Source organism: Leucoraja erinacea, chromosome 19, assembly GCF_028641065.1.
Source record: "Leucoraja erinacea ecotype New England chromosome 19, Leri_hhj_1, whole genome shotgun sequence".
Taxonomy (NCBI): Eukaryota; Metazoa; Chordata; class Chondrichthyes; order Rajiformes; family Rajidae; genus Leucoraja; species Leucoraja erinaceus.
In genome coordinates, this window is record NC_073395.1 from 23,416,438 (window position 1) to 23,442,519 (window position 26,082).

At 41.9% G+C, this 26,082-nt stretch overlaps 1 protein-coding gene across 1 annotated transcript in view; it reads left to right on the forward strand.

The window, feature by feature from the left end:
* Positions 1-26,082, forward strand: part of ppm1h (protein phosphatase, Mg2+/Mn2+ dependent, 1H) — a 105,436-nt gene that overhangs the window by 68,178 nt on the left and 11,176 nt on the right. The window contains exons 3-8 of the mRNA XM_055650666.1: positions 1,500-1,841; positions 8,331-8,443; positions 11,867-11,951; positions 15,148-15,266; positions 19,104-19,167; positions 25,647-25,754. Of these exons, the coding sequence (XP_055506641.1) occupies positions 1,500-1,841; positions 8,331-8,443; positions 11,867-11,951; positions 15,148-15,266; positions 19,104-19,167; positions 25,647-25,754 (831 nt within the window). The remainder of the gene's footprint in view (positions 1-1,499; positions 1,842-8,330; positions 8,444-11,866; positions 11,952-15,147; positions 15,267-19,103; positions 19,168-25,646; positions 25,755-26,082) is intronic.

A 26,082-nucleotide genomic window follows, 5' to 3' on the forward strand; every position in this document is an offset into this window, starting at 1 on the left:
ACTGTGTGGGGGATAAAACACTTGTCCCACATGTCTGCTTTGAACTTTGCCCTTCTCACCTTAAAGCTATGCCTTCTAGTATTTGATTTTTTTCCCATCCTGGGGAAATGTGTTCTGATTGTCTATCGTATCTCTGGCTACAATCATTTAATATATTTCTATCAGCTCTCCCTGCAACCTTGTGTCAACTTCAAAATGTTAAAAAGGCTATATAAGACTTTAGAGATGCAGTGCGGAAAGAGGCCCTTTGGCCCAGCGAGTCCGTGCCGACCTGCGACCCCCGTCACCAGCACTATCTTACGCACTTGGGTCAATTTACAATTTTTCTGAAGCCAATTAATCTACAGACCTGTACATTTTTGGAGTGTGGGAGGAAACCAGAGCACCCGGAGAAAACCCACGCGGTCACAGGGAGAACGTACAAACTACGTACAGACAGCACCATAGTCTAAGGCAGAAACTCTACCGCTGCGCCATTGTGCCGCTCTAACTCTGTGCCAACCTTGTGTCGAGCAAAATATTAAATTAGCTATATAAATGCAAGAAGCACTGGAACGTTGAATGATAATTAACATGGTGACTTTTGAAGATGTAAGTACACCACTGAAATCCTGTGCCACTCAACTGGGAAATAAATGAAGGGTTAGACAGGAAGAGTGAGTGTGGAGCAGTAGCTGGATATTTCCAGCGAAGTGATGGTGTCGTCATGTATGGGTTTAATTGTCTTTTGCTTTGTTGATCTCTCGATTCCATCGTTGTTGGCATCAATTGTCAATTTAAGGCACAGTTAGTACATTCTCCGGCAATGCAGATCACACAAGACGGTATAGATTGTGTGTGTTTGAATGGGACTGAAGAAGGGTCCCGACCTGAAATGTCACCTGTGCATGTTGTCCAGGGATGCTGCCTGATCCGCTGAGTTACTCCAGCACCTTGTGTCTTTGTTTGTGGTTCAATGTTGCATTGTTTGTCATGTGCAACTGCACAGTGAAATCCTTTTTGCATATTTACACTTGCAGACGCTGCCATGTTTTGGCGCCATTTCCAAAGTCCCGCGCGCTCTGTCTACCTCCGTCACCTTCGACAGGATCGGACCGCGAACCAATGCCCCTCTCCTCGCCTGGCCATCTTTGTGTCCCAGCGAGCCTCCTGCAGCCAAGCTTGACGGCACTGGAGGCATTACCCCGGTTCACCCTCCTTCCAATCCTTGCTCCTCGTACCTGACCTCTCTAGCTGCTCCCTCTCAGTACCGGGGTTTCAAGAGCTTCGGGTCATAGATTATGGAATAATTTCCACTTGTCTGGCAGCACATACGGGAAATAGACACAAAGTGCTGGAGTAACTCAGCGGGTCAGGCAGCATCTCTGGAGAAAAAGGACGGGTGACGTTTTTGGGTCGGGGCCCTTCTTCAGACTTTAAAGCAGCATCTACGGGTTCTTGTTTCACTCGAATGTGAGATGTATCGCTGAGGATATCTATGGTGTGCTTTCTTTATCTAGGAGTCGGAGGGGATGTCATTTAACTACTGGGCTCTATTTGATGGGCATGCAGGAGCTGGCGCTGCCATTGTGGCCTCCAAAGTCCTCCATCACAAGATCGCGGAGCATCTTCAAGAGGTGATGGGCGTGCTGCGCAACTCAGCGGTTCTGCCCCCGACCTGCCTCAACGATGAGCCGGAGGTGGTGACCAACACAAGGACGTTAACCAGAGCGGCCTCGCTGCGGGGGTCAATGGGGACCCCGGGGTCACCGTGCAGCCCTCCCACCCGCTTCTTTATCGAGAAGAAAATTGCACATGAGGGTTTGGTTATTGGAGCAATGGAAAATGCTTTTAAAGAAATGGTAAGTTCATGATGGTCATTTAAAGTGTGGTTCACAAAATATCTTCAATAGACCAGCAAATTCCATTGAGAATTCTCTGCGGCATATTGCGACGAATTGTAACATTCTTTGTATCTTTTGGATTTAATGCCTTTGTCTTTGTTTTTAAGGTAACACTGGTAGAGCTGCTGCCTTACAGCGCCATAGATGCAGGTTCGATACCGACCTCGGGCGCTTTCTGTGTGGAGTTTGCACATTTTCCCGTGATCGTGTGGGTTTCCTCCGTGTGCTCCCGTTTTATCCCACATCCCAAAGACGTGCCAGTTTGTAGGATAATTGACCTCTGTAAACTGCCCCTCGTGTAGGGAGTGGATGAGAAAGTGGGATAACATAGAACTAATGTGAATGGGTGATCGCTGTGGATTTGTTGGCCAAAGGGCCTGTTACCATGGTGTAGCCCCAAACTAAACTACAGTAAACTCTCATTTTAATGGACCTCTTTATAACGGATTTTGGTTATAGCAGATGGAGCGACCAACCTTCACCGCCAGGCCCGGCTGCCGATGCCACCTCCTGCCCGCAATGTCTCACTGGCCGCTTCCCTGCCCTGCTTGTAACTGCTACTGCCGACCCTCACCTGCACTACAGCCACCAGCCGTCTGCGACCATGGACTCCGCCAATCCTCGCCTCTCCCCCGCCGTCAGCAAGCCGGATTCCAGGCCCAGTTCTAGACTGAGAGTCTGAAGAAGGGTCTGGTCCCAAAACATCACCTATCCATGTTCTCCTGAGAAGCTGCCTGATCCGCTGAGTTACTTAAACACTTTGTGTCATTTTGTGCATTAACCAGCAATGCAGTTGTTTGCTTCCACTACTTGATAAGTCATAGGAGCAGAATTAGGCCATCCAGCCCATCGAGTCTACTCCACTATCCAATCATGGCTGATCTAACTTTCCCTCTCATCCCCATTATCCGGCCTTCTCCCCATAACAATACACACACGTACTTATCAGGAACCTGTCAATCTCCGCTTTAAAAATGGCTTTCACAGTCGTCTGTAGCAATGAATTCCACAGATTCACCACTCTCTGACTAAAGAAATGTCCCCGTATCACCTTTCTAAAGGTATGTACTTACACAGTGATCATTTATTACTCAGTTATAGCGGACAATCGGCAATAACGGGCACCAGTCCATCTACGATGCAGCAATCTGATGTCCTTCCCATTAATCGGTGCAACAAAGACCTGGGGGTTGCAAAGAAGTTACTTTATGTGCATTTGCTCCTTATTTCATCATATTGCAGTGGATCTGATGGTACATTGGCACTGTACATAGTATAAATTTTAGATAGAGCACCAAAAAAATGGTGAAATCCAACCTAGATTTTTTTTACTTTAGCAAAAAACGTGCCATAATCTCGTCAGGGACAGCATGCGTTGATGTAATGTCGGATGCTTTGCATTTACTTGCCACATCTTTAACACCTCATTTAAAATATGGCACCAAATATGAGCATCAGTCTGATTATGCTGTCTGAAATAAGGCCTGAACTCACGACCATCTGAATCACACAAGGTTGTTGCCAATTAAACCTGTCTTCAAACAAAAGACACAAAGTGCTGGAGTAACTCAGCAGGTTAAGTTCCCACTTGGGCGTCATTTCGTTGCCATCATTTACGCGTCACGCCGCACGACGCACGTATGGCATGTGGTGGCGCAGGCAGTGACGCACGATAGCGGGCGGCGCCCCAGGAGCGCGCGGCGCCCAAGGATTTTGGGATTCTCAGATGGATAGGTGATGTTTCGGGTCAGGATCCTTCTTCAGACCATGCCTAATATCAAAGAGATACAGGAGACTGCAATCTGGACGACTGGAAAAACTCACTGGATCAAGCACCTTCTGTGGACGTAAAGAGATGGGCGATGTTTTGTGTTGAGGCGCTGCTTCAGTTCTTTGCCTCCATGGTTTAGTTTAGTTTAGAGATACAGTGCGCAAACAGGCCCACCGAGTCTGCACCCACCAGCAATTCCCCCATACACTAGCACTATCCCACACATTAGGGACAATTTATAATTCTTACCGAAGCCAATTAACCTACACACCAGTACATCTTTGGAGTGTGGGAGGAAACCGGAGTACCGAGCGAAAACCCACATGGTTACATGGAGAATGTACAATCTCCTTATAGACAACATCCATAGTTAGGATCGAATGTGGGTCTCTGGTGCTATGAGGTAACAACTCTACTGCTGAGCCATTGTGCCGCCCCGAATATTGCTTCATTCACTGATTTCTCTCGGACGTTAATTTTAACTCCTAACACCAGGTGACTAGCTTGGGATAAATTTCAGAGTCGAACTAAAATAATTTTGTTATCCTTTTTCTAAATACATGATTTCAGCTCCCTCATGAGGTCGTGCAGAGAAAGTGCTCAAACAAGCAACATTTCTTGGAGTACAAATAGCACAAAACCATTAAAGGTGTTAGAAGAACATTAAAGAGGTTATGAATAAAGACATTATGTCTATATGAATAAAGACAGAAAATGCCGGGAAAAGGTGATGCCTGTGGAGAGAGAAACAAGAGTCAATGTTTAAAGGCAATAACTTAGAAAATTGGCAGGCAATTAAAAAAAACCACAGTAGGTAAACAGGAAAGGTTGGAAATATTTATCTGATCACAAACCATGTGCAGATTTTAATATTTATCCATCAACATTACAAGGGCAGATTATTGTGTTATTACTGATTTGCTGGATGTGGGGGGGATGCAGTGTGCAAATTGCCTTTGACGTTCTTTATATTGCAACAGTGACTACACACCATAAAGGTATTTCATGCTTTCAAAAGTATCCACAGTACTTTTGCTTTGTTCTGAAGAAATACAGGTAGGTCTGTCTTACTTCAAGCAGTTCCGTAAGTCGAATCTTGCTAGGTTCACCTATACAATCTTGAATGCATTGAACTGATTATTGCTGCTCAGGGGTAATAAAAAGTGTAGCTTCCATTCCATTTTAATACAGTTAATCAGCAAGTTATGGTGATTTGGTTCATACCTGAGGCAACCCTTTTATATTCATTGCAAAAGCTGGACGTTATGCTAATTCTGATTTCATGAAATGAAATTACATCCGTTGTAAATTGCTAGTTTGGTGCACATTGGCCTGATCTGCCTCGGTGACACTGGGAGGATAATGTTCTGAATATACATATCATAATTTACTGAATAGAGAGTACCTTGAACAAATGGTCTGATGATCCAATGCTGGACTTAAACAAAAGTGCCATCCAGCGAGTTCAACATGATAACTCCATCCCAAATACCATTTTTGGACTGATTATTATTTTGAAATCAATGAAACCACCTCCTGTCAGCAATATTCTAGTCACACTTGCTGAGGCAGGAATATCCATGAGAGCAATGCTGAGAGGCTTGGTGTATCCTGAGCAAAACAGCGGGTCAGGCAGCATCTCTGGAACACATCGACAGGTGCATTTCGGGTCAGGACCCTTCTTCAGTAGACAGGTAAATGTGTTTGCAAGAGGTATTTCATGTAGAAAAGGGGCTGCTCTTAAAGCAGCTGCAATGTGGTGAAGCTCAATACCATTAAACAAGCCATGGTCAGTCTAAAGAAGGATTCCGACCAGAAATGTCTCCTATCCATGTTCTCTACAGATGCTTCCTGACCCACTGTTTTGCTCAGGATTCAAAACACTTGACCTGTGTCTCCATGCAGTAAGGATATTTCTCTTATGTCTGAGAAATCTAGAACTGTGGTGGGGGAAAGGCACAATCTTGAAATAAGGAGGGGTCATAATTCAAATAGAATTCAATGAATTTGTCAATATTCATTGAAAGGGATATGAGTATAGAACAAGAAAATGGAGTTGAGGAAGCTTGACTGGCTGTGAGGAACAAAATTCTGCTTCTGTTTTTTTGTGGTCTTGTTAAAGTGAATTGATGTTCTAAAGAATAATGCAAGATAATTGACCACCAGGTGGCACTATCAGGGTGGTGTTGGACTGGTGTAGGTCACATTTTGACCACCGGGTGGCGCCACGATGGCAGCCTCGCCAACAGTTTGTCTGTCTTTTCGTCGTTTTTTTGTTCTATTTTTTGTGTGTTTTAAACGTTTATGTTAACGATCTCTGGTTTGTTTTATGTGGGGGGGGTCGGGAAAACTTTTTTTCCAAGATCGCCCCATCAACGGAAGGCTCGAGGCCCCCGACTGCAGGAGAACAAAGAAGGGAAGAGATTTAACTTTTTTTTCACCTTCCATCACAGTGAGGAATGCGGAGGAGTCACTGTGGTGGATGTTTATGTTAAAATGTAATTTGTGTGTTTTGTTGCTTTTTATTGGTATGACTGTATGGCAAATCAAATTCCTCGTATGTTGCAAAACATACTTGGCTAATAAAGTATGATTATGATTAAAAATTAATGTGGCGAATAATGCAGAAAAAAATCAAAAAATCAAAATGGATCTTAATGAAACATCAATGATGACTTGGAATAGACATAACATGCTGGAGTAACTCAACGGGTCGGGCAGCATTTCTGGAGAAAATAGGTGACCAAGGGGTCTGAAGAAGGGTTCCGACCCAAAATGGCACCTATACCTTTTTTCCAGAAATGCTGCCTGATCCACTGTGTTACTCCATCAGTTTGTGTTTATCTTCAGTATAAACCAGCATCTGCAGTTCCTTCCTAAACAATGGTTTCAATTGTTCCTATACAATGATGACTTGGAGTTGACTGAGAAAGCAACACAAAGGCTTTGAAAAAGTGAATAGAAAATAAAATGCTCCGTCATTTCAAACAGTCCAACACCACCCTGATAGCGTCCCTCTGTAAGCCTTGTCGCTTACAAACTTGCTGCTATTTCCCATATTGTATCCAGTTCCATTCACCCTTCACAACTCTCCTTGCAGAATGGTTCCTGGCCCCTCTTCTGAAATTTGACATTCCATTTCCTTTCTTTCTCTTCAAACCATTTCCCACCAAATCTTTAAGTCCGAGAATTCTTCTCTTTCTATTCACACCCCCTGCCTCTCCACTGATGGTTTTACCATTCGTCCCTCGAATTCCATGAACCTCTGCAGCTCTTAAACTCCTTTCCATCTGCCAGACTCTTCTTAAAACTCATCCCCCTATCCATGAGTTTCAGCTCCCTCCAATATCACGTTCACCATTTTAACTACTGTAAATGCACCACTGTCACGAGTTAAGTAACCAAAATAGGTAAGAATGGAACCAGTTTGTATGTGAGAGTTATAGATGTGCTTTATATTTTACTTCAGTAAATGGTGAACGTGGGACCCAATTCATGTCTAAGGAAGAGGTATAAGTGTGTTCCAGTTTCCTCTCGCATCCCAAAGCATGCAGCTTTGTAGGTTAATTGGCATCTGCAAAATGTCCCCTAGTATAGGTAGTGAATGCCAAAGTGAGATAGCATAGAACTAGTGGAACGAATGGTCGCCATGGACTCGGTGGCTGAGGGGCCTTTCAATCAAAAACGACACAATGTGCAGAAGGTTCCAGTTTGGTAAATGGTGTGTCCATTATTGAAGAGCTAAAGGTATAAGCTAGAAAACTATAGGGCATTGAGCCTTTCAGTTATGGTCAATATTGTGGAGAGTAGAAATTGATATGCAAAAATTAATTTATCAGATTTATACAAATATCAATCCTCTATAGGCAGTGAGAATGAAAATCATGCATTGAGATTAAACGCACAAAATTACATCTTGAAGTAACATCACTTCATTGACTAACAGCTGGATATTTCTATAAAGGGGGACAAAAATGCTAACAACCCCAAATCGTTGAAGGTGATCACGTAATTTTCCAAGAGGTTAATGAACTGTATAGAGTTACACACTGGGGGCTGAAGCAAGCAAATGAATGACCCTTTGTGGCTTGTGTACTTGTGTTTGCTAAACTCTAATGATATTTTAACCCATTTCCTTGTTTGTGGTATTTCTGATCGACAAATTTTATGTTGCAAATGCTGGCGATAGCAGGTAGGATCAACTGGGCACGTCAGATTTCTAACACCACAAGCAGTTTATAGTCTGTTATTTGAGCCAATTTTCATAACTTTCTATCATGTAATTAAACATTCAAGCTCCATTATCCAATACTAACTCCATCGCCCCCAGGGTTCACCACATTTATTATGAGATGGCAAAAACTTGCTAAATCAGCACATCTCCTTATTAAATGTTTTTAAGGTTCTTGGAAAATTTGATGGACAGGTGGTTGAAGACTTGTTATACTTCATCATTGGTTGGCATTACCAAGCACTTATTGAATTGTCAGCAATTTGTATGCATTTCTTGTGTCATTGAAGTCAATGGAATACAGTACGTGGATGTCCGTGCATACACGAGTAATAAAGGTTGTTTGCACTCACCTTCATACACTTCCTTCCTCTTAGAGAGTGCCAGAAGTTCCTGTGACTATTGAATACTGTTGTTTATGTCTCATTCTTACTGCTGTTTGCAGGACACTCAAATTGAACAAGAGAGAAGCGTTTACAATATCTCAGGTGGATGCACTTCCTTGGTTGTGATATTTCTGATGGGCAAGCTTTACGTTGCAAATGCAGGGGATAGCAGGTAAGATCAACTTGGCAAGTCGTGTTTCTCTAAGAGTAAATGTGAGGTGAAGGTTTCAAGCAAGACCATATTGCTCACTAAAGGCTGTGTTTGATATCAGACTCAAATGTGGGAACCTCCCCTTTGAATCAGATGGTTCAGACTTTCTCCAGAGACTTGAGTATAAAAATCTCACTGATGCTTCTGTGCAGTATAAGAGAGTGTGATCATCGTTTGGTGATGATATCCTTTTAATGAATCATTTAATCAACATTCTACCTGCATCTGGCCCACACACACACACACACACACACACACACACACACACACACACACACACACACACACACACACACACACACACACACACACACACACACACACACACACACACACACACACACACACACACACACACACACACACACACACACACACACACACACACCAGGCAACTTTTAAGAAAGTTTAGCGGGCATTTAAAATTACTGGTCGGTTTTCCTTGGTTCTGAAAACTCCAATGAGCCAATTAAAATGCCCAGTCAGCAAAGGAGATTGCCTACGGCTACCTCGACTGCCTATAACTACATAGCGACCCCACTCCACCGCACTACGAGTTCAAAAAAACCATGCCGACCAATTTTTACTTGCGGAAAATTTTTCAGCATGCTGAAAATGTTTCCTTGACCAAACTGAGGCCACGAGTTTGCGGTAACTTCCCTCGAGCATGAAGGAGAGTTCCAGTGACCTTCTAGGGCCACGTGTCGACCATGCTGCAAGTTTGAGTCGAGCGCAAACTCTTCTAAATTCGCAAATTAGGTCCCCGCCGTGGGAAAGGCCCTTTACAGCACCAGAAACCTGGGTTCGATCCTAACTACGGGTGCTTTCTGTAAAGAATTTGTACATTCTCCGTGTCACTGCAAGGGGTTTTCTCCAGGTGCTCCAGTTTTCTCCCACACTCAAAAGACGTACAGGTTTGTAGGTTAATTGACTTTGGTAAAAATTGTAAATTGTCCCTATTTTTGTGTAGGATACTGCCAGTGTAGCTGGTTGGCACGGACTTGCTGGACCGAAGGGCCTGTTTCCACACTATAGCTCTAAAGTCTAAAGCTACACTACTGTGCTGTCCTCCATGGCTGCATACCCTTGGATGTGAAATACACCTGATTGTGGATTTCATACCTAAGAACACCGGCTGAAGTTGTTCAGTAAGATTCTATATTCCATATCCATAGTTATGCAGGAAACAAAATAACAGCATTCCTGAAGATAGAAAGAACTGAATTAAATTTTCATTTGAGTTCTTATCCCAAAACAAGTGCATAACTGCCACCACTATTTCACACCAGATATCTGGCAATGTTGTTTAATTATCGACTTTTAGATTAACTAACACACTGTCAATCTCCCCACTGGTAAATAGCATAGTTCAGCATTATAATTGCCTTCTGAGATACGTATCACTGTTTCTATTTACCATAAAGATTAAGACATGTTTGCAGATGCTGGGGTTAATATTAACTTTGTGCGATAGAGTAAGTCAGAGTTGGTGAATTGACAGCTTGAGTTACAAATGTTTTTTTTCTCATTAAAGTCAAAGGGAGAAATATATAATGGGCAGCTACTGAGTCGTCGTCCCCCCCTCCCCCACCCCACCTTTACACCTCCACATAGAGTAAGATGCAACCCCAATCTGCTGCTTAGATTAATTTCATTACTTTAAATGTCAGCTTCTGGCTTCATTATTCATTTTGGTAATGAATTGTGACCATAAACAGGAGGGGTTTGTGAAAATCTTGACTGTAATTCATAACAATGTCTTTGCATTTGTGTGCACTGTGAGTGACTTGGTGTGAATTATACTGTGCTAGCTCTCCCCCCTTGCTTTAATGTCAAATTAATAGCACAAGTACATAAATTCTTGGCTGAGGGAATGATTTTATATTGGAGAGCTTTGTGTAGGTTGCATTCCAGAAGCAAGAGGGTATGAAAAGGCAATTCAGTGACTGTCAGGGGAGGTCTTACTGTGTGAACCTTTGGAATGCAGTTTAAGTAGTAAATCATGTTAAAAACTGACCAGTGACTAATGGCGCAGTCATGCTTAATTGCATCATTTACAGTCCTATCTCGAGGTCTGATAAAACGCCTAGTAAAATACTTGTCTGAGTGACAGTGACTTTTATGCCCTTGGTAGGATGAAGGCACAGCAGTAGGGAGCACTTGGGCCATCTCCGCCATTTTAAAGATCACAACCAGTCTGAATTTGGCTGAAGCTCAGTTTTTCTGTTTATTTTTCATAAACTTTGCCTCTCCAAAGTGGCTGAAATGTGATGGCATGCGGGGCCTGAATGAAATGGCAATTAAAGTGAACAAGCAACACCAAGAGTGTTTGCAACAGAAAAAACTGCAAACAGTTAAATTAGCCAGGCCAGTTTAAAACTGACAATGGGACAAACGGAAATGCTGCAACCTAATGAAATGTTGCTCAGTTTCTCACTGCATGGATATCACCTGACCAACGGGCTCTCCCAGCCTTCTCGGTTTTTGCTCTTGTTCTAGATTTCCAAACTCCAGCCCATTTCCCTCATTTACCGCATGCGAACATTGGGATAGAAAAATCTGCTGACTGAGCTCCATAGAGATGAATGTTCACGGTGCTATTAAAACCCTTACACCTCCATGGTATTCACTTTGATTGCATGTGAAGATGCCGCAGCCATGACGATGGTGCGTGAGTGGGTGGCTCTTTGTATCCTCTTCCAAGAGATTTACTACCATGTGATACAATTACTCTACTCATTAATATCTCCTTTTTACCTGTAAATAGAAACATAGAAACATAGAACATAGAAAATAGATGCAGGCTATTCGGCCCTCGAGCCTGCACCGCCATTCAATATGATCATGGCTGATCATCCAACTCAGTATCCTGTACCTGCCTTCTCTCCATACCCCCTGATCCCTTTAGCCACAAGGGCCACATTAACTCCCCCCAATGAACTGGCCTCAACTACCCTCTGTGGCAGAGAGTTTCCTAGAATCTAGAACTATATTCTTCACTCTGTATTTCCCCCTTTGCTGTACCTGTTGTTTTTGTTTGACTTGATCCTATATGCGTGTAGTACTGTATTATCTGATTTGATAGGATGCAGAACAAACCTTGGTACATGTGACAATATTAAAACTAAGCATCATCGTGTGAATTTAAAGGTCACGCAAGTCTGCTTCTTTCCCGCCCCCACCCCCCACCTTGCATCAGTCTGAAGAAGGGTTTCGGCCTGAAACGTTGTCTATTTCCTTCACTCTATAGCTGTTGCCACACCCGCTGAGTTTCTCCATCACTTTTCTCTACCCACACAAGTCTATTTTTACATCCTATACCTACATCATGAATCCCGGTGGGTCAGCAGATCCTCCTTTAATATTCTGACTCTTCCATTTCAGGGCCATTATTATTCGAAATAGGGAAATCGTTCCAATGTCTTCAGAGTTCACGCCAGAGTCAGAAAGACAACGACTCCAGTACTTGGTAAGAGAGAAACAAAGTGCTTGGGGGCCTGGCTATTTTCAAATTAGTTGCTTCCATCTCTCGGTATCAGAGACAGCACTCGAAGAGTAATTTGAAGATTTGAAGCACTTCAGACATATTGTATGGGGAATTGGCTGGGGATTAAAAGGAAAGGGAGGGAAGAAGTTTGTGGCTGCCATTCCAGAGAAGGAGGAGGGAGGTTAGGGATCAGGAGAACTGAAATCAAGATTCTGGCAACAAGTGGAAGTTGTGACTCAAGTGGGGAATGCAGGGGGCTATTGTAGGCTGGGGTTGTGGAGGTGGGGAATCTATGGCAACTCACTGTGGCGGAGAGGTGGCCAATCTGACGTTAAGAATGTGAGCACTGGGGAATTCATACCTTGTTCTCTTCGAATCTTCGAATGCCCTGCAGTGATTTGGACCACAATGTTCTGCTATACTTGGAAAAAGATTGTTGCACGTGGAATAACACCACCCCGTGTGATCTTAATGTGGAAATATCATCCGGGTCGCAAGGGTCATTCTCAACCAGAAGAGACTGGCTGGCTGAATTTCTTCATTGAAAAAAAATCACTGTACAATCAAATGTCGAGGGCGTTATTTTAAACCTGTTCATTCTGAACTTTATGAATAAAAGACTGAAGCTAGATGGCAGCAGGCTCACTCCCAATCCTTTGTCTGGCCACTCAGTCGGCAAGGATGCAGTCTCACAGACTTACACTATTCTGTGTTTTGTTTTCTTTGTCGCTGTCAGACAAAATTATTCATATAATAATTTAATGGTCTTGGTACCGCCTATGTGTATTTTAATAGTGTAATGATTATGGATCTATGATACCGATTCTAAGTCTAATATCTTGGCTATTTTAAGATTCACGACCTTGATTGTAAATGCCTCCGGAACATCGTTCTGTCAATGTCTGTTACTATTTCTGGCTGTATAATTCTTTAAGATCTCTACATTCCTTCATTTCTAGTTCCATTATCAAACCACAACATTTCTCGCTGCCAGGGGTGGTGGTGAAAGCAGAAACAATAGTGGCATTTAAGAGGCATTTGGATATGCAGGGAATGGAGAGATATGGATCGCATGCAAGCAGAGGAGATTAGTTCAACTTGGCATCATGTGCAGCATAGACATTGTGGGTTAAAAGGCCTGTTCGTCCTATGTTGAATCCCTTACTACAGTTTGGTAATTTAACATCACTCCAATTCTTATTCACACTGCTGACTGATTAAAACAAAGTGCCGAATATCTTCTGCATCACCTGTGATGCCACTTTCAGGAAACTGTGAACTAATACTCCTAGGTTTCTCTGTTCTATAACACTCCGCAGGGCCCTGCCGTTCACTATGAAAGTCCTGCTATGGTTTGACTTTCCAAAATGCAATACCTCGCACTTATCTGAATTGAATTTCAATTGCCATTCTCCAGCCCACTTACCTAGCTGATTGCGATCCTGCTGGAATTATTACTAACCTTCTTCATTGTCAACAATACCACCTATTTTAGTGTCATCTGCAAACTTATTAACCATAGATAAATACAAAATGCTGGAGTAACTAAGTGGGACTGGCAGCATCTCTGTGGAGACCTCTCCAGTTCTGCACCTGCAGTTCCTTCCTACACAACTTATTAACCATGCCTTGTACATTCGCATCCAAATAATAAATAAAAATGAAGAACAACAGTGTTGATCCCTGTGCCCCATCACAGGCCACAGGCCACCAGCCCAATAAACAACCTTCCATCATCATCCTCTGCTTCCGAACATCAAACCGCCTATGTACGCAATCTAATCTTCCACACTATCCTTCCTTGTGACCTTGTCAGAGGCCTCTGTGAAGTCTTATAGACAACATCTGTTATAGATGTATATGAAAGAACTGCAGATGCTGGTTTAAATTGAAGGTAGACATAAAATGCTGGTAACTCAGCGGGTCAGGCAGCATCTCTGGAGAAAAGGAATGGATGACGTTTTGGGTTGAGACCTTTCTTCAGACCGATATAGATGTATTATTATAAATCATATGGACCTCCAAATACTATTGTTAAGTTAAATTTATTGTTTTACTTATTATTTGGAGCAGTGAAATGATTAGATTAGTACATTTTAATTATATTTTACTGACACATCAGAACATTGCCACTTTTTCTTTATTTACTCTTGCCGTATTTTTATTCTAACCCTTGACTAGTGAATTGATTTTTGATGCCTCCAATTATCTGTTTTTGAGGATTGGGATTTTTTTGCCAGTTGTGAAATATGATTGCAACATTTTTTACCAAATAGATTATGGTTTTGAACTTAATCAATAATGAGAGGCTGAGGCAGCACTAAAGACATAGGCACCCTGTATTGCTGATAAAGCTAAGGGCAAAGGCTCAGTGGTGTGGCTGAAAATGAGTCAGACCAAGGATGCTCTCAGTAGAGACAGACAATGAGATATTTTTAGGATTAGGGCCAGTTTGTCATTTATTGGGCAGTGGGATAAAATTGTTAGGGTTAGGTTGTGGTTTGTGGGCAGTGGGACACATCCCCTCTGGTGCTGGTCTCATTGCTTGAGATGTGTTTTCACCATTTACTACCACTGTTGTTAGGGTTAGGGTTAAACTTGGTTCGTCGTTGAGAAATCCTGGCATATGTATGTATTGAGATGTGAAATGGACGAGGCAGTGATGTGTATTAAAAAGGTTCAGTTCCTAGATTTGTTAGCCAAATGCTTAAAATTGATTTTTGATTAAAAGTCGCACAATTCATTCACACCTGTATGTGCAACAATCAGGTTGGGGAATTGCATAAGAAACACCATATTAATCACTTAACCCCTTCTCCCTCAGCAATGTAGTAAGTGTGTGCACATTGTAGAAGTAATTCCTTGTAAGGCATCGCCATCTGTTGTATGCAAGCTAATTTTAGTTTTTAACGTTCCTGATTACATTTAGTGGCTTACTGTATGTTTGTTCTTTGTAATCTTGGAGCAAGCAACAATGAGGCACTTCACCCTAGGTTTATGAAGTCTGATGCTTTCATAACTATGGGTTTATCAGTAATAAGGCTGATTTGCATACATTGGTATTATAATGTACAAGAATGAAATTGGATTTAATTGGAATTGCACCGGATCTCAAAAATACTTTGGGGATAGTTTTAACTTAACCTGCACATTTTCTATTTTACGTTTATGTCCACAGGCCTTTTTGCAACCACTTTTACTGGGGAATGAATTTACTCAACTAGAGTTTTCCAGAAGAGTGCAGCGCAAAGAACTTGGCAAGAAAATGCTTTTCAGGGATTTCCACATGACTGGCTGGTAAGACTGTAACCATAAAGGTTATTGAGTCTGTTCTGTGGGGAGTTCCCTAATAAATACATTTAATGCATACAATAGGTGTTCGGGTACAATAGTCTTAGTGCACAGAAATGGCCCTTCTGCCCACCACGTCCTTGCTGCCCTTTTTGCCCAGCTACAGTAATCCCTTTTGTTCGAAATAGGACCCTATTTTTCTATGTTTAAAATGGAACTGCAGATGCTGGAACATCGAAGGTAGACAAAAATGTTGGAAAAGCTCAGCGGGTGAGGCAGCATCTATGGAGCGAAGAAAATAGGCAACGCTTCGTGCCGAAACGTTGCCTATTTCCTTCGATCCATAGATGCTGCCTCACCCGCTGAGTTTCTCCAGCATTTTTGTCTACCCTATTTTTCTATACCTTGCCTATTTATGTGTATCTGTCTAAATCCCTCTTAAACCTAGTAATTGTGTGTGATTCCAACAACAATTCTCTGTGCAAAACAAAACTGCTCTCTCCTCAGATTCTCTAACTCTCCTCCCTCGCGTCTTGTACTTCTGCTCTCCTGTATTTGTGCCAACTACTTAATTCCCAGGAGTACAAAGTCACGTATTTTGGGAAGTTAAACCAAGGCAAGACATATAGGTTGAATGGAAAGACCCTGACTGTGTAGTTGAACAGCGAAACATAGGGTACAATTACATGGTTCATTGAAAATGGCAACACAGGTAGAAGTCATATGGATTGCTTGCCTTTGTCAGTTGGATTATTGAATGCTAGCATTGGGACATCATGTTCAAGTTGTACAAGTTGTTGGTCAGACAGCACTTGTGTACACTTCTGGTAGCTGCACTATAGGAAGGGAATGGTTAACTTTGGAAATATTCACAAGGAAGTTGCCAGGACTGGAGGGCTTGAGTAATAATGAGAGGCTGGATAGGCTGGGACTGTTTTCCAAAGTGCTGAGAGATGACCTTATAGAGGTTTATAAAGTTTAAAACTTTAAAAGGGGGCATAGGTTTAAACTAAGAAGCGAAGATGTAAAGGGGATTTGAGAGACAAGTTTTTCACACAGCATGGCAGGTATATGGAACGAGTCACTGAGAGGAGATTATGGCAATGGGGGCTTTGCTGATAAACGAAAACCAAAGTGTGCATCAAAAGATGACACTATCCAATTGTGATCACACCTCACTCAATTAATAAACCATATATCATACTTCATGGATTTACCTGAAGCCCAGATCATGATATCCAGTTGGAGAAATTATTCTCCAAACCATGCTCTTAATTTACATTCAAAATCAAGTTGTCTCTCTGTCACACCGAGCATACAGAATAGGAAGATCCCACATTTATCATCAATGTATGAAGTTTGTAGTTAGGTTTTGTGCTGCAGAAATTCACGGTGACTGCAAACTAGGTACAGTGAGCTCAAATTCTTTTCACATAATGCAGTGTTTTTTGTGCATTATACAAACTAATTTTATTTAAAATCTGGCCCAGATTGGTCTCTGTACACTTAGAAAGGCAGAGTGGTGGCACAGTGATAGTTGCTGCCTTACAGCGGCTGAGACCCGGGTTCGATCCTGACTACGGGTGCTGTCTGTACAGAGTTTGTACGTTCTCTCCGTGACCTGGTGGGTTTTCCCTGGGTCCTCCGATATCCAGCCACACTACAAAGATGTACAGGTTTGTAGGTTCATTGGCTTTGGTAAAAATTGCAAATTGTCCACAGTGTGTAGGATAGTGTTGGTGTTTGGGGATTGCTAGCCACGCGGACTCGGTGGGCCGAAGGGCCTGTTTCGGCGCTGTATCTTTAAACTAAATTAAACTGGTACAAGTGGATGCATTGTGTGCATATGGTGCACATGTGAAAATTCAATCCAGGTTCCCTGTGCTTGCTCACAAGGGAGTTTGAATGGAGGAAGCAGAGAGGAAAAGAGAATCTCAAAAATCAGGAACCACATGCTAGTGTCCTTACACCTCTGACACCTGTGTGAAAAAAAAACCTTTGAGCCCAGATTGGTCTCTGTACACTTCACCGCACTGTAAGGTAGAGAACATGGTCTTACTCAAGAATGAGTGAGGGACAAGAATAACTAAGGCACATGTCCCAGATTCATGAAGTAACTCCAATGTGCAGCACACATCTTGACATCACTCACACTAAATTCTTCTGCACATCCATGACCTTTGAACATCATAGGTCACCCGTGTCAAAGCAGGGCTTAAATAGTTTTTATGTTTTAGAGATAGAGCATGGAAACAGGCTCTTCAACCCACCACGTCCACGCCGGCCATTGATCACACTGGGTTAAGCCACTTTCTTGTCCACTCCCTACAAACCATGGGTCATTTACAGAGGGCCAATTAACCTACAAACCTGCACATCTTTGGACGTGGTGGGAAACCGGAGCATCTGGAGGGAACCCATGTCGTCACCACAGAACGTGCAAACTCCACACAGATCCTTGCACTTCCCAGTTATACTCTCTATCTCAGCCCACACCAGACTATTGAGCACCCTTGACTGGCTGTATAATTGTCACTTTATTATGAGTGGCAGCTAACCAGGCAAATGTGATTAAAGATGTTCCATAACAGCTCAGGAAGAATCATAATTACAAAAGCTTTTTGTACGTGGGTTGAATCATTCCAAAATATTGCACAATTAAATAATTTTCACAGCTCTGATGTACATCTCTGATGCAACATATTTATTTAAGTCATGCCTTTTGCGGTGCTGTTAAACATTGTTGCCAGGCGCACAATTGCGAGAATGTATTATAATTTGCGGTGCAGGGTGAGTGTTTTTACGCATTGGAAGAGGGGAAATCACTGGCAAATGACTCCTGAAGCTGCAGCCAAGAGTAGATTGTTGACAGTAATGGTGGATTGTACGCTACTGAATGCAAATGTCTCAACGTATTTGCATGGACCCAGTGAAACAGCAGGGAACCTGGCCTGAGTTGTATGGCTTTTCTGACAATGATGGATGACTGTGTGTGTGTGTGTGTATGTGTGTGTGTCTGTGTGTGTGTGTGTGTGTGTTTATGTGTGTGTGTGTGCGTCTGTGTCTGTCTGTCTGTCTGTCTGTCTGTCTGTCTGTATGTCTGTCTGTCTGTCTGTGTGTGTGTTTGTCTGTGTGTGTCTGTCTGTGTGTGTGTGTCTGTCTGTGTGTGTGTCTGTGTGTGTGTGTGTGTGTCTGTCTGTCTGTCTGTCTGTCTGTCTGTCTGTCTGTCTGTCTGTCTGTCTGTGTGTGTCCACACGTGCATGAATGGGGGAGAGCAGGATGATTGCCTGACAGTAGCAAGAAGTATGGAAATCAGATGGATAATTTAGTAAAACATTCTCTGACTTTCATTTTTCCGTGTTCTGGCACATCTGGCTGGAGTAATTTTTCTCTCCTCATTTTTGAACCGATTCCAATGCAGATTTTGCACAGGTTTGAGGTATTTTCAAATTGACCACTTACACTGCAAGCTGATGAGATGCGCCTTTCATTTGGTGGAGGGGGCAGGTTGGGGAGGGAAGAGCATCCATCTCATTATGGGCGCTCCACCACTGAAAGAAAACTACTCAAAGGTTTGCTTGGAAGCGTTTAAAAACTGCAGTCTAATTCCAGATATTTTAGCCACAAGAAAATATAATGTCCTTCAATTTCTAATTAAATCAAGGCCTGGGGGGGGGGGGGGGGGGGGGGGGGAATGGGATTGGCACCATGCACACCTTCAACCCTAACGGACATTAACAGTGAGGCTGCACGCTAGACTATGTAGTTAATGCAGAAATGGCCTGGGGTGGGAGGGATAATGAATCTATTCTGCTGATGAAAACTGTTTTCTTTTCACCACAGGGCCTATAAAACCATCGAAGAAGATGATCTAAAGTTTCCTTTGGTATACGGGGAGGGAAAGAAGGTAGGGAATTGTGTTGCATATGAATAGGAGTGTTTGTATTTCTATAGGTCATTTGGTGAGCAGGTTAGATGGGGATTGTAGCAATGAAATAAGAACTATTTCACCCTTTCATTCCCAACCCCCACCTATAAGCACACAGCTCCATTTATTATTATTCTTGCAAGATTACTATGCCGACCTATAAAATGTAATTATTTCCAAAAGTCACACTCTGGTAATTTTAACAGGGCACATCATGAAACTGGGCTTGCTGTCAATCATAAGCTGCACTCAGTGAATTAATCCTGCCACATTTTTCATCCCAATACTTTAATGCACATGCCTTGGTTGAGTAAACAAGGGTATTTGCTGAATGGTTATTTCTGCAAGTAATTTCCATTTTATTTTCTACCCTTTCCCTTTTCTGGTTTGCTGATTCTGCTAATCTCTTCTCAGCTGTTCTTCTGTTACTTCGTTCAGAGAATGTAGATTTATGGGAATTACTCCAGAGAACCAGAGGGAAGACAAAGAAAGGACACAAAGTGCTGGAGTAACTCAGCGGGTCAAGCTGTATCTCTGGATAGGCGATGTTTTGGGTAGGGACCCTTCTCAAACCCAAAAACATCAAAAAAATGTAATGTTCTCCAGGGATATTGTCTGATCCTTTGAGTTACTCGAACACTTTGTGTCCTTTTGTGTAAACCGGCATCTGCAGTTCCTTGTTCTACCAAAGGCAACAAAACATTTATTTCATTAATTTTAAAATCTAGGAGGCACTAGGAAGTGGGCGGTGGAGGTAGATTCAATTTAACTGTGCAGTACCTTGCATTTAGAAACTTTGCATCATGTGGCAGAGCACAACACTATTTCATAGGAGTGTCACCAAGAGGTGCTTGGCACCAAGCTGGGCTATATAAGGAGATGGTGGAGCAAATGCTTGCTGGAGGTGCAGGTTTTAAAGAGCATCTCAAAGGAGAAAAGAACAACATTTAAAGAAAATGGGATAAATTGGAAAATAAAGTATAGAACCTACGGGTAAAGAACAGGGTAATAGCATAAAATGGACAACTCTTACAAAATAACGTATATGCTCAGTTGGCCAAAATGTACCCATTAAACTCCAGGGCATTTAAAAAAATTATTAATTTGCCTGATGTTCTTTCCTACATTTTTCCTTCGTCTGGTTCTGTTGCCTTATTTTATCTTCAGTTTTTTATTGCATAGAAGCATAGAAACATAGAAAATAGGTGCAGGAGTAGGCCATTCGGCCCTTCGAGCCTGCACCGCCATTCAGTATGATCATGGCTGATCATCCAACTCAGTATCCTGCACCTGCCTTCTCTCCATACCCCCTGATCCCTTTAGCCGCTAGGGCCACATCTAACTCCCTCTTAAATATAGCCAACAAACTGGCCTCAACTACCTCCTGTGGCAGAGAATTCCAGAGCATCTATTCTGTTTGTTTATGTTCTTCTAGTTTACAATTTTGTTTCTTCCTATTATGCTACTTTATCTGCTGTGGATTATTTTACTTAGAATGTAACAATGGATGGAACCAAATCATGTTACAATCATGACCAGATACCATGTTAAACTCAACTATTGAATTGTAGGTTGGTGTTTTATTCTTGGAGTCACCTAAGGTGATTCCGCCATGCTAAAACCATGCTAAGTTATTGGATACACTATTCAACAGAATGTTAGTGGTCCCACACTGGTTAGTTGTCCCTGGGCAACTTTCTTCCCTTAAGGCAACACTGCAAAGGGATTCCTACTATTGTTTCTTAGCAGAGTGCCAAATGGCTGCCTTTGAGGGACTCCATTTATAATATACTTGCCTCTTGAGTCAGTAGTTTAGTTTAGAGATACAGCATAGAAACAGACCCTTTGGCCCACGCTGACTATTTTTGTTTACTTTTTCACACAAGGTCCATGTCATCCTACTTTCCCAACCACTCCCTATGCATTAGGGGTAATTTTATAGAGCCAATTAAACTACAAACCTGAACATTAATCGGAAGTGGGAGAAAACTGGAGAGCCCAGTTCTTCAAACTGTGCAGCTCTACAAACTAAGTGCAGATACAGAAATTGGAGTATGAAAGTGTATGTTTATTTTCCCTTGTGTTACCCAAGGTATGTTGCACTGTTGGGAATGCCACCATTCAGATAATATGCAAAACCGAGGTCCCACCTGTCCTCTCAGGTGGATGTAAAGGATTTCAGAGCAGTGAGCTATCCTTGGAGGCTTGGCCTTTGATGATCCTTCACTCAATTTGACATAATATTGGCTGGCATCACATTACTGTTTCTGAAAATGTTCTGTGTGTACACTTATGTGTCTTATCTCTTTAAACACTATAGCATCTATGTTTTCATGAAGTATTTAATTGGCCCAGGTTATGTTTTGAAGGTAAACCTTAGACATACAGTGGGGATGGGGTAGGTGTACAGCAAACGCTCCTGCGATACCCACTCCCCCCTCAACATACTACTGCTTGCATAGTCTTGACAAGTGCTTTGGGATGACTTGAAATGGCCATGTAAGGTACTATATAAATGCAAGCCACTGACCGAGTTTTTCAATGTAACTACAATGATTCTGCCTCATGATGAATGCATTTTACACAAAATGCTGTGGAGCATTTCTGATAAATTGGTTATATAAATGCAAATTTTTTCTTTCTCGACCAGTTCCGCTGGTCCCTCGAGTCAATCTCATTCTTTCTTCAGGCTTTTATTGTTCCATCCATTTTTAACAATCTAATCTTTTGCTTTGACAGATGTAAAGTTCATACTATGCCTGTCTCACCATCTCGGTCTGTTCTATGGTATAATTATGTGAACCCTTTTCTTTTGGTTTTTAAGTATCGAAAGAAAAATAGATTTGTGTTTATATATGCTTTTCATAACATCAGAATGTCTCAAAGACTGTGAGAAGAAATGACATGCTCTTAGAATTGTCCCTGTCGCAGTGTCGGAAATGCGACACCCAGTTTGCACATGGCAAGCTCCCACAAAAGGACAAAATATTGGGGTAAAATGTATCCTCAGCCACGTGCTCTAAATGCACAGTCCAATAAAATATACATGTTGCAATCCACTTTGACGTGCAGAGTTCAAAGCACATTTTGAGTGACATTTGTCACTTTAAATTGCATAACATCAGACGAATTTCCACCCAAATTTCTTTCTATGATACCAGAACACCAAAGATAATTTATCTGGTCTTGTTTGAAGTGGTGCCAATGGATCATTTTTGGAAGCCTATGTAATGGAATAAAAGGAGGTTGTAAGGATTCGGATCAATGATGAAAGAAGAACAATTGTATCAAATTTAAAGCACAAACATTTAGTAAAGGCTGCATCAAAGTACCAAGAATATAGCAATAGGATAGCTATACAACTTCAGTTAAAGCAACGAAAATGACAAATAAACTGCAATATAAATAGCAGCAGAATATACCATATCGACACTGAGTCTGACAATTGTTTTAACCTTGAAGGCTGTAACTTCAAAAGCTTGTTGGGAACTCTGTATAAAGGCTTGGACTGGAGATCTTTTGAAGAACCTCTGTGTCCTGGTGCCTCACCAGAATCTTGGCCCAACATGAAATCCCCAGAGCACCTGTGTAATAGACACTTTTATTATACCTTAAAGCCCAAGCTTCTATGCTAATCTAAGAACAACAGATGACTTTATTTTACAACTGTCTATCCTCCTAGCGTTGAAAACAGTTGTTTGTCGAATCAGGCTAATAACTGATTATTAGTTAGTCTTCAGAAGCTAATTCAAGTAGTTAGTCTTGAGCTTGTTTTGAATTACTCTGAGAAGGTAAAGGTTTATATTAGTGACCTTGCAGGTGGCCTCATGATTTACAGGTTCTTCCAAGTTACCCCAAGGATTTTCCTAACCATTTAATTGTTTTTCTAAGCGAACATACTTGCTTGACATGTGGTGCTGTTAATTTAGCTGAAAAACATGCATAAGGCTGTTAGCTGACAACTCCATTTTAGCTGACACAGTCTGTTTAACCCTCGCGTTACAATTTGCTGTGCACAAATTGGATGCCATGTTTCCAGAAATTACAACATTGACATATTTTAAAAGCACTTTTTTACGTGCTTTGCGAAAACCCAGCTGTTCACTCATCTGCATGTGTGAGCCTTTCTGTTCTTTCGCCCTTTCATGGGGCTGGGTTTCTTTACTGACTTTATTTTTCTTTGTTGGTATCCCAATGGCTCCCTTTCTTGCCAAATATGTCCTATCTCTCTGCCCCGAGTAATCTATGCCAAAGGGAAAAAAACATGCTGACAGTCGCTCTCCATGGACAGGAATGTCTTCACAGCTCAAATAACACAAATTGGAATTATGGATTGTGTTAATGAAGCACAGGGGAAAAACACAAATGCTTGTGCACAAAACAAATCCCAAATTATGGTTAAAGCATTCTCATGAAAATTAGTTCTGTTGCAGAAAATCTCTGCCTCAGTCCAATCAGTGTATCGCAAAGAAATGAAAAAATGATTGAGAAATTGATGCTTTTCATGGTTATTGAAATTCACCTCATGTGTCAATTTCACTGGTGGATAGATACTGGAGCTCATAAATATTCAGAGGCTCACTGACTGAACATTTGCAAGATGTGAAATGTTCAATGTGTCCAGTTCATGATGACTATAGGCTGCTACATAACACTGGAAGGTCACCAGTGAGACACACTATCTACTCCTGGGTTACTCCAGAATTTTAAAGAATAAAGTAAAGGGAGTCCCAATGCCGCCCTGTCAAAGGTGCCTGAGCTGAACAAAACACAAAGTACCGAGGAACCCAGAGGGTCAGGAGGCATTGGTGGAGGGAATGGACAAACAATGTTTCAGGCCAGGACCCTTCTTCAGACAGGTGTCAGACAAGGTCTAGTCAGCTGTTTATAAAAGAGCCCATCATGGAAATTAAAAGAAGAGCCAGATACTTCTCCTTTACACAGCAGCCAATATTTATCGTTTAAGTTGCATAATAAAACAATACATTATTTGGTCATTGCTGTTTGTGTAGGTTTTCTTTGTGCATTTCTATTCTGGTGTTTCCTCATTTAAACGGGGACTATTCTTCCAAAGCAGGTCAGTGCCAATAAGGTGCTTTGGGTTATCCCGAGATTATGGTAGGTGTTATTAAAGTACAAGTCTTTCCTCTCTTTGCTGGGTATGAAACCAGTCATTTTACTACACTGCTGAAAACTTTCTATGATTGAAATTAAGTGGTTTATTTCAGTGAATTATTTGTCAGTTTATAAATGATTCACCTGTATTTTAGGCTGACCCGTTTGTCACTGCATACTTACATAACAAGTGTCATGTTATGTAGCAAATCTGAAGACCAAAGGCTGTGAGAAGCATATGCTTTGGAAAATCTATGCACCATGTCTATAGTTTTGGAAAATGTAGGTGTTTAAGGGTGCTGTTTTACAAAGTGATGCTTCCACCATTGAATCTCACAGGAATAGTTGTGAGGATGGGACATAATGTTTAGTCATTAAAATATCTTGCTAATGGTGGAAAAATCTGAAACTCCCTTACACATTTGTGGTTGAAGGAGAAGGCAGAGCAGTCAACGTCCGTCCATGTATGTATGGTACAACTGTATATTTATGCCTGATAACTGAAAGATACACTGTAATCATAAAAGTATTTGCCAAGTTTAATATTAAGCCAAACCTCATTTGGTTGTTCTGTTCAAAACAACCTACATCTTTCTAAATCTTAGGTAGACACAAAATGCTGGAGTAACTCAGTGGGACAGGCAGCATCTCTGGAAAGAAGGAATGGGTGACGTTTTTGGTCGAGTGTGCTAGGTTTGCTCAACGTACATGGAGCAGCTACAGCTGGAGTCCCACCTCCCCCCCCCTCCAACACACAATATTTTCATTATTGCCCTCACTCATTCTTCACTTTCTCCAATTCCACTCCATATAACCATATAACCATATAACGATTATAGCACGGAAACAGGCCATCTCGGCCCTACAAGTCCGTGCCGACACAACTTTTTTTCCCTTAGTCCCACCTGCCTGCACTCATACCATAACCCTCCATTCCCTTCTCATCCATATGCCTATCCAATTTATTTTTAAATGATACCAACGAACCTGCCTCCACCACTTCCACTGGAAGCTCATTCCACACCTCTCCTGCATTAATATTGAGCAACTAATAATCTGTTGTGCCCAAAGGTTTATTTCTCACCGTAAAAAACAAAGGTTGGTGTTTTGCAATCCTGGGTTCACACATATACAGGACTGGTATCTGCACTATGACACCAACATGCTGGTTTTATTTGCTGTCTTGTATACAATGGGTGTCTCAAACCACCATGCAGATAATGAAGTGCCTGTGAAGCATGTTGTAAAGTACTATTAATTTAAAATCTTTCTTTGAAATCACAGTGTTTATCGGTTGATAAGTGACGTGCAAACTGAGGGGGAAAATGTGATTTGTTCATTAGGCACGTGTGATGGCAACCATTGGTGTGACCCGAGGATTTGGAGACCATGATTTGAAGGTTCATGATTCAAATATTCACATAAAGCCATTTCTCTCAAGCGCACCTGAGGTAAAGCAATCTTACTTTCGACTACATTGTGTAATTTGTAAATTTTAGTCCATTCCCTTTTAACTACAGTTAGCATTTTAACCAGTGACCTACTGACAAAAAAGGACACAAGTTGCTGGAGTAACTCAGCGGGTCAGGTAGCCTCTCTAGAGAACATGGATATGTGACATTTTGGGTGAGGACCCTTCATCAGACTGATTATGGGGTGGGGCGGGGAGAAAGCTGGAAGAGAGGTGCGCGCAGGTCAATACCTGGCATGTGATAGGTGGATACAGGTAACGGGAGGGGTGGGGTTGATAGGTGGTTGGACAAAAGTCAGAGATTAAAA